The sequence below is a fragment of the Lycium ferocissimum genome, chromosome 3 (assembly GCF_029784015.1).
Source record: "Lycium ferocissimum isolate CSIRO_LF1 chromosome 3, AGI_CSIRO_Lferr_CH_V1, whole genome shotgun sequence".
Lineage (NCBI taxonomy): Eukaryota > Viridiplantae > Streptophyta > Magnoliopsida > Solanales > Solanaceae > Lycium > Lycium ferocissimum.
The window spans coordinates 61,680,289-61,695,395 of NC_081344.1; the positions used below are offsets into that span (position 1 = coordinate 61,680,289).

At 39.2% G+C, this 15,107-nt stretch overlaps 1 protein-coding gene across 1 annotated transcript; it reads left to right on the top strand.

Moving 5' to 3' along the window:
* The first annotated feature begins 4,393 nt into the window (after positions 1-4,393).
* Positions 4,394-5,321, top strand: LOC132048964 (uncharacterized). Its single transcript, XM_059439643.1, has 3 exons — positions 4,394-4,705; positions 4,794-5,118; positions 5,197-5,321. The coding sequence occupies exons 1-3, from the start codon at positions 4,394-4,396 to the stop codon at positions 5,319-5,321; spliced, it is 762 nt and encodes a 253-aa protein (XP_059295626.1).
* Positions 5,322-15,107: the final 9,786 nt, after the last annotated feature.

Sequence of the window (15,107 nt, forward strand, 5' to 3'; positions counted from 1 at the left end):
TCAAGGTGTAAACATACCTTTTGATAACTCGAAAAGTCACGTCTCTATGAGTAAATTTATATTCAACTTTTGTGAATTCTCATACAGATGTACTTTGCACCTCCACGACTTTTTAAAGCGTTAATCTTCATTCTGATATCCATGTAATCGTTGTTTTAAGAGAGTAATATATCTCTAAGGTATGATTACTAATTTCTGACCAATCCAAATCTTATAACGATTGAGCTACAAAGATTAAAAATAACACACTAAATGAAACAGAAGTGTTATTAAATACTAATTATTTTTCACCTTTTGAATGATCAATATGGTTCCAACTTATTCTAGAGTAACTCGACTCCCAACATGTAAGTCCTAATTCATCCTCGTTCATCGTACTGAATAAACTAGCTAGTATATCGGCACATGTGTTGCACGTGTAATCTATTCGACATTTAAAAGCTCGTTATTTAAACAAAATAATTGTTTCATTACAATACAACTAAATTAAGAAAATTAGCATTATTGTTTGTTTGTATGACCTCCGATGAATAATATTTTCTTTACGTAGCACTTTTATTGAAATATTCTCTTTACTTTTTGCTAAGTCTCCTTAAGATGGACTTTGCCCCTTCATATTTTTTCAAAGTGTTAATCTTCAATTTTCTAATACTCACGTAATCGTGAATATATAGAATAAAAAGTATATAAATCTGATTAATTTCTCACTTATTTAATGTTTATCAATGGATTGAGCTATATCGATTAAAATGGATTTAAATGAAGTAACAATGATCAATAATGATTCATATTACTAAATCCAACTTACTTGATATTGAGGCATAGTTATTGTTATTATCATTGATATATGTTGATTGAAGATGTGAAAAATTTAATATTAAACTGAGTAAGATAACGTCGTACTAGGAAAGTTGACCAATAATAGGAAACCGTCGTCATCATGAGAGCCTTTACATCTAAGAAAATTGCTATCAAATTATAATTTTTTTTCTCTCTCTCAAATGATGAATAATCCCCCACTTATTATGAAGCAACTCAAACCACCAACTTGTAAGTTGAAGATGAGAGCATAATTCCGAATACATCAAAAATGTTGGAATTTTCACTAATTGTGGACTAACATTAACTTAATGGTTGTGGTTGATAAAATAGGCTAAACAAATACAGTTGGTGAACATGACTTGAGCTGCTTATTTATTGGATTCCTTATTGGGCCTGAATCACCTCATGTATTAGTGTGGACTGCCAGTAGTGTAGGCCCTGTTAAATACCTAATAAAGCCTGTTATGAGGAGGCTCATTAATTCAAGGCTTGATGCCTAGAAATATATGGGTAGGTCTCTCTCATCTCCTCAACCTTAAGGCAACGCCCTACTCGACTACCAGTTATAGGAGGAGAAATGAGAGGATGATCTAGTGTCACGCCCCATCCGATGCTATGAACAACACCGGAAGCACCTTATGAGTTAATAACAACAAGTCCCTTTTTAATAATCTTTCATTATTTAATTAAAATAAGTTGTAAATAACTAAATAAATCATGATCACAATTATGAAATAAAATCAGCGGAAATCTATTATAAATGTGTTGTCATAACATGCAACACCCAATGAGTCAAACAATGACTTCAACATCTGTCTACGCACGGTATAAACGTCTATCTATGGAGCCTCTAATATGAACAAATGAGGTGTCTAACTTCGGAGGCCCAGCGACCCGAAAACTAAAACAATAATAAAGATAGAGAGTGACCCACGAAAAGAGTGTGGGCTCACCAATAAGTGTGGAAAGCAGCAAGTTCTCCTACTTCGTACGCGTATCACGAACCTGCTTTTCTTCGTTACCTAACATACCATAAAAAACAACAATGGTATGCCTGAGTACTGGGTACTCAGTGAGTGTCTAAAGGGCAATAGTTAATAAAACCAAAATAAGGTAGTAAAACTTAGTAACACAATACTTAATTAACAATTTAAAATCCAGAAATAGAGTAAAATATCCAACTTAACCAAAATCATTAGAGAGAAACCAATAACAAAAAATAACACGAGTTTAATTAATTTACCGTTTACCACATCAAGTCTTTCACTTACGAACCCAAGATCACCACAGCCACTCACAGGCAACCAAAATACCAAAGCAAGCCATTCACAGGCAACTAAGATATCAAAACAAGCCACTCACAGGCAAATTAATCAATCGATACTCCGGGCTAGGAAACCACGGAGGCTAATCGTCCTCTGGACTAGCACAACAATAGATGCACCAGGCTATATACCTCGGAGGTCAATCGTCCTCTGGACTGACACAGCAATAGATGCATCAGGCTATGCGCCTCGGAGGTGAATCGTCCTCTGGACTGACACAACAATACTTGTATCAATACGTTAGGATCCATAATGGCTAATCGTCCTCTGGACTAGCATAGCTTTCCCATACAGGCCCAAACACAAACAAAATACAGATCATGACATATTAACCGAATCAGCAATCATGGCTTAGACCGAATTTCACTTCTTAAGTCATCATCTCAAGATAGAGGCATTTCAAGTCATAACCAATTTAGAAATATTGCTCGACTGCTTATTCAATTTCTTGTTCAAGCAACCCGTTCGACGACAATAAAACAAGTTTAAAGATTCAACCTTTAGAAAAATCGGTTCAATCATCCAATAATGGAAAAAAACGAGTTTCACAAAGTAGTATAGCTTGTATAAGGATCGATGCGGGCTTGACCCTACACACACATGACCTTGTCTAAAAGAAATCATCTTTAATTCCGAAAGAACTTCCACCAAACAAGAGTTTCAATCATGTTCATATTCCAAAGATAGATTTCAAGTCACGAACAATCATCTACACATTTCAAACAAGATAACATACTTCAAAAAGAAGGTTTTTGAAAAGCAGACATACAAACCACCTTTATAGTCAAAAAAAGATTTGCAAAAAAGACATAATTTAAAAGGGAATTTCACAAACATAGACATACTTCAAAGAAAATTTTGAAAATCTATACGTATTCAAATCCCATTAAAATAATCCAAGTTTAAGCTCCAAGCTTCAAAGAATCACTCTAAATCTTATTGAAGTTTGTATGATCAATAAGCTATACGTATTCATCAAATTCGTAACCACTGTTCATGGCCCAAAACTTACTGCTCCAGACCTTTAAATCAGATCTTCACCGTTCAAATTTTAGACCTATATGTTGTGACTACTCAGGTAAATTTGGGCTCGATCCAACGGTTAAATAAGCGGAAAACGCCAATTAAGGCTGACTGGTCGGAGAAAGTTCTACAACAAAAATGCTAGGGTTTTGTCTTTAATAGAGTGCATCTAAATCAATCCTATTTCCTGATTCTATCGACCATTCAATGTCTAAAACATAATAACAATTCCATATAATCTATCAAAGTGTGAGGGGTCTACCTTTTTTGAAGAAATCCTAAAGCTTCATCCCATATTTGACCTTGAATGAAGTTTCCACAATCTAGCGATTCCAAATAATGATTCGGTGTTAATCTAGTGTTAAGTTAATGTAATTGTCTTAGGGATTTGAGTAAAAACTCACCTTAGGGGGTTGAAAGAAGCCTCGGGTCGAAAAACCCTCTCTTTAGACATTTTTGGGTTGTATTTATAGGTTATCATAAAGGCTTGAGCTTTAAAACCTAATCCTATAAGAATCGTGATTTCCATTTTACACGTCTTCAGTAAATCGGTCATAACTTTTTGCACAGACCTTCGTTTGACCTTCATAAATAATGGCTGGAAAGGTATTTCAAATACCTACAAATACCTACAACTTTCATGCTTTGAGTTTTCTCAAATTCCCAACGCAACTACCTGAAAACTGGGAATAAGTGCAACATACCTCAGACTTAGACGAATTTAAGAGCTCTTGTGAACTTCACTATTTGGTTTGACTTCAAAACGACTATCTTTCACCCGAATTCATCTCCATAGGACTTCATATGTCTAAAATAACATCTTAATACTAATTGTACACAATTACACCTAACTCGGATTTACGGAGTGTTACATCTAGTCAATCATTCCATACGTCTAGAACATGCTTCCGCATTGATGTACATGATGACTTAACATGTACGCACCTTAATTGCGCTTTCATTATGGTTTTCTTGATTGAGGCAATAATCATATGGTTATGAAGACAGCGGATACTGCGGCACATTACGCCAAGTTAAATTTGAAAGAGATCGGTAGATTACATGGGATTCCGACATCTATCATATCTGATAGAGGTACTCAATTCACTGCTCATTTCTAGAAGTCGTTCCAAGAAGGTTTAGGAACTCGAGTGTACTTGAGCATTTCCTTTCATCGTCAGTCATACGGGCAGGCAGAGAGAAGTATACAAACTCTGGAAGACATGTTGCGAGCTTGTGCAATTGATTTTGGAGGTAATTGGGATGAATATCTACCTCTTGTGGAATTCGCGTACAACAATAGTTATCAAGCAAGTATCCAAATGGCTTCGTATGAAGGACTTCATGGGAGGCATTGTAGATCTCCAATTGGGTGGTTTGAACCTACTGAAGTAGAACTATTGGTTCCCGACTCAGTTCACGAAATAATAGAGAAGGTGAACCTCATTGTGCAACGACTAAAGACAGCTCAGAGCCAACAGAAGTCTTATACGGACATGAGGCATCGTGAGCTAGAGTTTTCTATTGGTGACAAGGTATTCTTGAAAGTGTCACCGATAAAGAGAGTAATTCGGTTTGGTAGAAAGGGCAAGCTCAGTCCTTGTTTCTATTGGCCCTTATGAGATTGTTAGGAGAACTGGGAAGGTGGTTTATAAGTTGAAGTTACCATCTGAGATGGCCATGGTGCATCCTGTGTTTCACATTTCGATGTTGAGGTTGTATAAACCTGATCCTTCTCATGTCTTGACTCATGAAGAGATTGAAATCAATGAAGTGTTGTCCTATAAAGAAGAACCAGTGCAGATCTTGGATCGACAAGTTAGGAGGTTGAGAACAAAATATGTAGCTTCAGTTAAAGTCCTGTGGCGAAATCATAATACCGAAGAAGAGAATTGGGAAGCAGAGGAGGACATAAAAAAGAGATACCCTCACTTATTCCCTATTTCAGGTATGTGTTGAATCTTGTGGTTGTCGAATTCTTGTGATGGTTTAGGCTAAAAGTGTAAATCCCTTATTCTATGCTTAGGCTTGTCTGGTGTGGTTGTGGGAGTCTCTGTAAGGACCACATGGTTATTGTTACAGTATTATATGAGTTTTGTTCGAGATAGCTTGCAATGCAAAGGAATAATAGCAAGAATTTTGAAGACTTAAGGTTTAGTGAAAATCTTAGGCTATAACTTTCATTCGAGGACGAATGATCCTAAGGGGGGGATAATGTGACATCCCATAAACCTGAGTTAGGTGAGTATGTCTAAAAACTAGTATTAAGATGATACTTTAGCTATATGAATCCATTCAGATTGAATTCGGGTGATAAACAGTCATTTTGAAGTCAAGTCTAAAAGTGAAGTTCTTAAGGCCTTCTAAATTCGTCTAAGTCCGAGACAATCTGTACTTATGGCCAGTTTTTGGGTACTTTCGTTGGGAATTTAGAAAAATTCAAAATATAAAAGTTGTAGGTTTTTGAAATACCTTTCCAACGATATATTATGGAGGCCGAACAGAGCTCTGTACAAGAAGTTATGTCCATTTTACCGAACACTGCGGCCTGACACGGGCAGCGCGATGGCCACGCATCGCGCGCGTGAGGGCCCGTGCGATGGCTCTGCATCATACTCTGAGCACACAAAAACACCCTTTCTGAATCTTAGGTCTGCAGGGGGTCCTGCGATGGCCATGTGTCGCGGGCCCATCGCAAAAACGTCAGGTTTTGGGTCAAAACTCGGGTTTTCGCGTTTCTTTCTTATATTTAAGCTTGGGGTTAGTTCCTAAACATCTCTAATCACAAAAAATCAACTCTAAGCCTCCCCAAACCTGTAACGTGATTTCCTACTCCATCTACATCGATTCTACACTAAATTCACCTCTTATTGGCACTAGTTCATCTCTCCAAACCCTAGATTCTTGAAAACTCAAGAATAAGGAGATAAGGGCGTGTGGAGTTCATCTAAGAGGTAAGACTTCTGATTTTCTGAGTTTAGTAATAAGTTTTTGATTGGTGTCGAGCATACTTCAAGATTAGAATTCACTAATGATTAACATACGGATTCAAGAACAAGTTTTAAGGCTAGAAAAACCCTAGTTTTTTGAATAAGGGTAGAAATCCCTAGAATTGATTAAAGTTCTAAACTTTGTTATTAATAACCATTGTAATGTGACTGTTGAACTTGGAAGGAATTCAGTTTCTACCTTATAGCAGGATTAGAGGTACGTCTCTTTTAAAAATCCTTTTTGAATATGAAGGTGATTTGTATGTCTCTGTTTTAACATACTCTTTTGATCAGTTTTTATGAACTCTTTGGTTGTGGTTTGTGTGCGTGAGGACAAGCCCACATTAAACCTTGTTTGCACTATATTATATATACGTATTCATGATTGTTTTCCTCTTAAAGGATGATTGAAAAATTGAGATATAAAGCTTTGGTATTCGAACTTGAATTACCCCATGAGGGATGTTTAAACTTGATAATTGAAAAGCTTGACTATCTTATGTGAATGCTCTATAATGGTTTGTGTTGGACTTGAAACTTGTTGAAAGAAGTGAACCCGGTTTCTAAAACTGAAATGGCTTGATGTACCCCTATAATGGGATGATGAACATAATCCTTAATGAATAATGTGACTATTATGATATGACTTGTGATTCTTTTTCCATGCCATGATTTGAGTGATTCGGCTTCTATGCTAGGATGGTGATTCGGCTCTTTTGCCATGATTTATATTGTTTGTGTTTGGCCTAGCTACTCGAGAGGAAGGATAGTCACTATGGATCCTAGTGGGGTTAGCCTAGCCATTCGGGAGGAAGAGTGGCCATCGAGGATTCACAATCCCGGTGTGGTCTCTGCCTAGCTATTCGGGAGGAAGGGTAGCCATTGGGGTTGATAACCCCGATGTGGTGCTTCTATGCGGTTTAGGAACCTTAAATGGTCTTCCCTTCTTTATGTTGATTTGGGCCTGTATCGGTATGTGTTATACTTTGGTTGCCCGTAAGTGGCTTGTTGATGATCTTGAATTCATGATTGACAGACTTAAATGTGATAAATGACATAACGAGTTGAAATTAATTTATTTCCTCTTTAACGGTTTTCCTTAATGGTGTAACTAAGTTGGTGATTTATTCTATCTCTGAAATTAAACCGCTTTTATTGACACCATTTTACTGATCCTTATTATATTATTTTGTTATATTAACTATTATCCCGGAGACACTCACTGAGTACCCAGTAGTCAAGCATGCCGTTGTTGTTTTTGATGGTGTGTTAGGTAACGTTGAGGAGCAAGTTTGTGATACGCGCGCGGATTAAGAGAGCTTGCTACTTTTTGGACTATTTGGTGAGTCCACATGCTTGTTCGTGGGGTACCATCTTATCTTAGTTATTGTTTTAGTTTCCAGATTGCATCCCGAAGTTAGATTATGTTTTATTTATCATCTTAGAGGCTCCATAGATAGACGTTATTTCTGTGGGTAGTTGTTGAAGTCATTGCTTGACTCTTTGGATGTTGCTACATTTTATAACGATACATTTATTATAGACTTCCGCTGATTTTATTATTTGATGGTGATCATGAGTTAGTTAGCTATTTATAATGTATTGATATAACTGTCAAAAAGATTTAACGTTTATTGATTTTATAAAGTGTGTCCGGTGTTGTTCATAGCATCGGATGCCTGTTACATATAAGCGGGGCTGAGTAGCACCTGAAGTAGCTACTGCCCCTCGGCCTCTACCTCGGCTTTCGCAGGAATGGGAGTCTGCCTCGTCGGACGCCCGATGAAGAACTAACCGGCGATCCACGTGGGTCGGACTCCAGCTCTGCTGCTCACGATGGGCAATCTCTCATCATATGCCCTACCTGACCACAAGTGTAACAAGCATCTGAACCACGGCGGCCTTTGTCCCGAATGTAATCTACCGCACCGATCGCATCGCGGCACCGGAGGTCTCCTCGACTATAATCTCCCCCAAGCGAGAACACAGGGGCCCTCGAACTGCGGCCGGTCCCGTCCCGAACGGAAAGAGCGATCAAATCTTCGGCCTGTAAATCGGGAAGGTGCACTCGTCACTGACTGGCCTGAGTGCCTAGAATATGACTGCCTTGATCCCCCTCTATAATCACCGCCTGTGCCCATAGATCTGGCCCGCTTGCTTTGCCCTCTATCGACATCACGATCACCCTTTGTGGAGGTTGTTGTCCTTCAAGATTTTGGGCATGGGCTTGAATACAGGAAATATCCATCCCATTTTGCAATGAAGCCGTCAAGCAATCTTTAAACAAATGTGGCCCTAAGCCACTCACAAATCTATGCACCCTATCGCTCATGTCGGCCACCATTGTAAGAGCATATCTAGCCAAAGAATTAAATTAAAGGCTATACTCCCGAGCGCTCATGTTCCCTTGCTTCAGATTTAGAAATCTATCCGCTCTAGCTCGGCGGACCTCGGGTGGCAAATAATGGCGAATGAAGGCATCCACAAATTCTTGCCAAACGGGAGGAGGCGCATTCTCTTGCCTCGATGCTATCCAATTGTTATACCATAAAACCGCCACATCCCGGAGTCTATATGATGCCAACTCCACAGATTCGGTCTCGGAAGCATGAATAATCCGCAATGTTCTTAGCATTTCATCAATAAAGCCTTGCAGGTCTTCATCCGGCTTTGACCCAACGAATTCCGGAGGGTTTAAACTCATGAAGTCTCGGGCTCTAGTACTAGCTGATCGATCACTTGGGCTCGCATTTTGCTGTTGTGCACGAGCGGCAGACCAACCTAATCGTCGATAAATGAATGGCCTCGGTCACTTGTTGACCCGAAGTAGCCGGTGGAGGAAGCTGGGAGGCATAGGAGGCCCCCGAAGCCCCTTCTTGCTCTTCCGTAATAGGCGGAGTAGTGGAGGCATTAGATGGAGCCTCGTGGTGTGATTCGCCCTCATCTATATTCATGGGCGGCTCTCTTCCTGCCCGCCTTTTCCTTGTAGTCTTGCCCTTCTGGGCGACTTTAGCTTTTCCTTTTGGCGGCATTTCTGAAATCACAACACACTATTAGGGAGGATGAAAGCTTATACGCGGATCTATCGCACGATCTCATAAGAAGAAAGATGGTCATTTTTCCTAAATGCCTCGCGAGCCTCTTGTTTATTAGCGTGGCGCGCAACACACCATAAACAAGACTCTACTAGACACGGCTCGTAGATACTTCCTAGGACTGAACTGCTCTGATACCACTTCTGTCACCACCCGAGCTACGGGCCATGACGGGTATCCGGGGCTAACCACCGAACACCGCTCATATTATTACTCATCTGCTCTCATTCAAGTATATATATACATGCTTATAATCATAGAAAACTATTAACATTTGAAGCATAATTACTTTTATAAACACAAACCCTCCGGCTATCAAAATAATATACATGTGCATATACATAAAAGCTATGGGACCATACTACCCACACAGCGTATCTACGAGCCTTTACTAGAGTATTAGACATATGGACGGGACAGGACCCCGTCGTGCCCAAATCATGAATATGTACATGTGTACCAAAAGAATAATCGATAGCACCTCCGGAATAAAGGAGGGCTCCTGTAAATCTGCTGGGGGCTCCTATGTATCCGCACCGTCTCCCTGTCTACCTGTGGGCATGAACACAACGCCCAAAGAAAAGGACGTCAGTACGAATATTGTACTGAGTATGTAAGGCATAAACAATAATAAGACATCAATGAAGTAAGGGGGCATCAAATGAAGAGCAATCGTAGTACCGACCGAATCATAAAGGAAGTAATACATACTGGCTTACTTTCATACTCATCATCATATCATATATGCATAAATGTATAAGCTACCCGATCATATAGGTACGGTGTGACAATCAATAACATTAGCATTAGCATTAGCCTGCATCCAGGCCTCCCGCGTCCGGGGTACCATCTCATGCCGCCCACTAGTGGTGTCTGCCCATGCCATCCGGCCATGGTGTATACGCTGCCCGCCTTGGCGGTGACTGCCCGGCCATATAGGCGCGGTGTAATATCATCATCATATGCTCATCATAATATGCTCATCATAATATACTTATCATAATATACTTATCATAATTCATCATAATGCATGCATGGAACTCGTGGACAACTATATCTTATCGGGGTGACGTAAGGTCGTAAACCCCCGATTCCATTATGGAGCATTTACAAGCATTCTGCCTCACCTTGAAGGAACTAGCATATAAGGTGAGTGTATACAATAATTAACATCAACAGATTATGGATGGCATCATTAGCTTTATAGGAACATCATATCATGGACTATAACATCTTTAGACTATAGCTTATCATCATCATTATCTTACTCATAGTGTATCTCTTGTCTGACATAGCTATGCATGAACGAGGACTCTTAGTTCTCTTGAAGATAGGAGATTCATGAAGAAGGAGGAAATTCATGCCATAAGATTCATGCCTTAGAAAGAAGGGATTAGCCTCACATACCTTTGTCGTTTACTATTCTATCGCTTGCTCGTCCTCCTTTAATGCGCTCGTTTATACCTTCAAGGGAATTCGTATCAACATTAGCTATACCATTATAGGAACGAGCTTACTAAAGCTAGGGAAAATTGGGCAGCATTTCCTTTGTTTATACTACTTTCCTCCATATTCCATATCAACTCCCAACATTCATAATAACAATCACAATATCGTAAGCAATAAGCATCATTTGATTACATTGTTCGCATTTCACAATCTCACTCCAATTCTCCATAATCATGACCAAAGTCCATTATCACGTTCTTTCATATCCAATACTTATTCCATGTTCTAAATGTCATTTATAACGTATTTATAATCTCAACACAACCATTTTCATGATTCAATCCAACTACTACTCAATAATAACACTATTCACACATTTATGACCCATTTTCTATACTCTTCTACAATCCATGTGTTTCAACCTACTAATACTTCAAACAACATAGGAAGATCATGAAACTTACCTTAGATGATGGAGGAATAAGCCTTGAATGGGAATACACCTTTTCCACCAAAACCCTATTTCATCTCTCTTGGGATTTCTTGATTTGGATGGCTTTTAATGGGTTTCATACACTTGATTCTCTCCAATTCTTGTTGTTGATCTTGGATTTCCTTTGTTTTCTTGTGATTGAAGTGTATGGAATGTTCTAGAGAAGTCTTGAAGTGTGAAGGAGTGGGAGTGAAATGAAATGAAATGAGAAAGAGGTCCCTTATATTAATTCATCATCACTCCCGACCAAGATCTACGGACCAACAGACGGTCCGTATGTTTTCTACTGGCCGTATGTTTGGCCGTAGATCTGGTCCAGTGAGATATGGTATACTGGGATGGATCTACGGTTGGACATACGGTCCATATATTTTATACGGCCAGTATGTCTGGCCGTAGGTTTGCCCAGTTTTCCGAGACTTGTTCTCGTCGACTCGTTTGATCTCCGATCCTTATGAAACCTTCTTAACACTTGTTCAACACCTCAATACCATTCTAAGTGACATTATAACTCTTCCTCAAAGTACCATTAGAACGTTGTTAACTCAATACTTGAAATTCTTATCCGATACACTCCACTTATAACTCGCTTTCCTTAACAACTTTCTTTCCTTAACTCGAATGTCTTTGGAAATCTTAATTAGGCCCATCAAATACTATTTCTTACTTGTCCAAACCTTGTATACATCATGCCCCTCGTTAGTCCATTCGCTGTACACTAAGGGGGAATTTTCCAAGGTGTAACAGAGACAGTTGGCAAGTGTGTTGCATTGCATCGCACATGCATTAATATTACATCCACTCATATCATTGATTCTATTATTTTCATTTATATCTTTGCATGGTACGTTTCCGCATTGATTTTTTAGGTGGTAATTCATTGAGTTGATGCTTGCTTGTAAGGTGTTTACTTAGAGACTTAGCGAGGATTAGAGACTTTTTCCTAGGCTATGACTTGAGGTTACTGAGATCTATTGGGGTTCCTATTACTGTGAGTTTGCTTGAATGTGCTTAGTGACTGCATTTGACTGCTTACATGTCTACTTGTCGATTTCTTTTTTCATATAACTAAACTAATTGTTATCGGCCTATGATACCTACCAGTACATAGTATTCGTACTAATACTACCTTGTTGTACTCTTTTCTGAGTGCAGAGTTCGTTACAGGATCCACGTCAGGCCCTCGTGAGTGATTCCCGAGGCATCATATTCGAGTTTCTAGGGTGAGCATTGTTCCAGATCACAACTCGAAGAAATCTCTCTCTCTCTCTCTCTCTCTCTCTCTCTCTCTTGCTATATCTGTCTTTCTATTTCAGACAGTATTTTAGACACTTATGTACTCTCCATTATTCAGACTTATGTATGTTAGTATAGGAATAAGAATATGATTTGTATATAGTATCCTACATGGAAAAGGTATAGGATGTAGTGTCTATAAATAGGGCTCAATGTAATAATATAGATACACAATTCAATAATAATATTTTCTCACATGGTATCAGAGCTTTCGTGAGAGATCTATCGCTGTGCAAAATATTAGCGACTCCGAGAACAAGAATACAACACACACAAAAAAAAGGTCTGGTGTGAATAGTATTTTCGACGTGAACAGTATTTTTACGACGTGAACAATTCTTGCCGGCGTAAATAGTAATTTCGGCGTGAACAATTCCCCCCGAATTCCAGCTGCAACTTTGATTTTTTACCAGATTCCGATCGTCGGAACCCTAATCCGACGACCTTTGTCAGTTTTCTGGCGTGTCAAATCATCTTTTTTCCATTGAAATACAATTTTCCGATGTGTTTAGAGACAGATCCTTATTCTATCGTGGTCGCCTGCCTAGTCCGACCTCACCCACAAGGATTTTGCCAAAAAACAATCACCGAAACAATATTTTCCAGCGGTTCAATATTGTTTCTGCAGCTTTTATCACTGATTTCAGCCAGTGATCTCTCTTCAATTCATCATGTCTTTCGGGTTTAATATTTCTAATTCTAAAAATATGAGAATTGGAAATTAAAGTACTATGATTGCTTCAGAACCCTTAATAAGGAGATCAGAAAATCGAACATCACAGTCCATGAAGAATCGATAAAGAAGAGGTCGTTTTGGAAGATTTCAACCTAAGTGTAGTTAATGTAATAGGTTAGGACACACCGGTGAAGTATGCTATTCTCTGCATGGTCGACCACCCAAGAATGCTCATATTGCTCAGACTGCCACCACAGGTAATCAGCGGGTTTGTTTATCCGAAGAAGAATATAATGAGTACCTTTAATATCGAGCGAGTAAGCAGACATCTCCACAAGTAGCTAATACCATTGGATCATGGGTTGTGGACTCCAGCGCTTCTGATCATATTTCTGGTGATAAATCGCTTTTGTCGTATTTTGATTATTCACCGTCTCTTCCTGCTATTACTTTAGCCAATGGGATCCAAACGAAACCAAAAGAGGTTGGACAAGCTAACCCCTATCTTCTGTCACTCTAGACTCTGTTCTTTATGTCCCTGGTTGTCCTTTTAATCTTACATCTGTCAGTCGTTTGACACGTGCCCTAAATTGTGCCATAATATTTCTTGATGATTCTTTTGTTATGCGAGCCGCAAGACGGGACGTGATTGGTGCGGATATGAATCACAAGGCCTCTACTATCTAACACTTACCTCTCCTAATTCCTCCATAGCATGCTCTGCTACGCATCCTCCGTACTTGATCCATAAACGATTGGGACATCCGAGTCTGTTCAAGCTACAAAAGATGGTGCCTAGTTTGTCTAGTCTATCCAAATTAGATTGTGAGTCGTGTCAACTTGGGAAACAAACTCGCACTACTTTTCCACGTAGTACTGACAGTCGTGCAGAGTCTATTTTTTCAATAGTTCATTATGATATTTGGGGTCCTAGTAGAGTCAGTTCACCTTAGGATTTCGTTATTTTGTTAGTTTCATTGATGATTTTTCTAGATGTACTTGGTTATTCTTAATGAAAGATCGTTCTGAGTTATTCTATATATTCAAGAGTTTTTTTGCTAAAATACAAAATTAATTTGGTGTTTCTATTCGTACTTTTCGTAGTGATAATGCCTTAGAATACAAATCCTCCCCGTTAGCTTATGACTCACCAAGGAATTATTCATCAAATATCTTATCCCTACACCCCTCAGCAGAATGGGGTAGCAGACAGGAAGAATAGACACCTCATTGAGACTGCTCGCACTCTGCTCATTGAATCCCATGTTCCGCTGCTTTTTTGGGGCGATGTAGTCCTCATGTTTTTCCATTTAATTAATCGAATGCCCCCATCTTCTATTCAGAATTAGATTCCATATTCCATATTATATACTCAGTCATCTCTATATTCTCTTCCTCCTCATGTTTTTGGGAGCACATGTTTTGTGCATAACGTAGCTCCGGGGACAGATAAATTAGCTTCTCGCTCTCTTAAATGTGTCTTTCTTGGTTATTCTCGGGTTCAAAAGGGGTATCATTGATTATCACATGATCTCCGTCGATATCTTATGTCTGCCGATGTCACATTTTTTGAGTCTCAACCTTACTTTAGGTCTCCTTCGATCATCCTCGATATCTCCGAGGTCTTACCTATACCTCGGGCTTTTACCTACACCGACCTTTAAAGAATCTACGTTACTTTTACATCTCTAGTCACGAACCACCACTTCGACTTATCATCGTCGACCGCGGCCGGCAAAGATCGGACCCAACATCGTGTCCGTATGATTCATGTCATGCGTTGGATCCTGCACCTATTGCAGACTTGTCTCCTCCTGATCATCCGATTGCACTTCAGAAAGGTAAACGGTCCACTCGTAATACTAACCCACATTATACCCTTTTAATTTATCATCGTCTATCAATATCACAATATGCATTTGTATCATCATTGTCCTC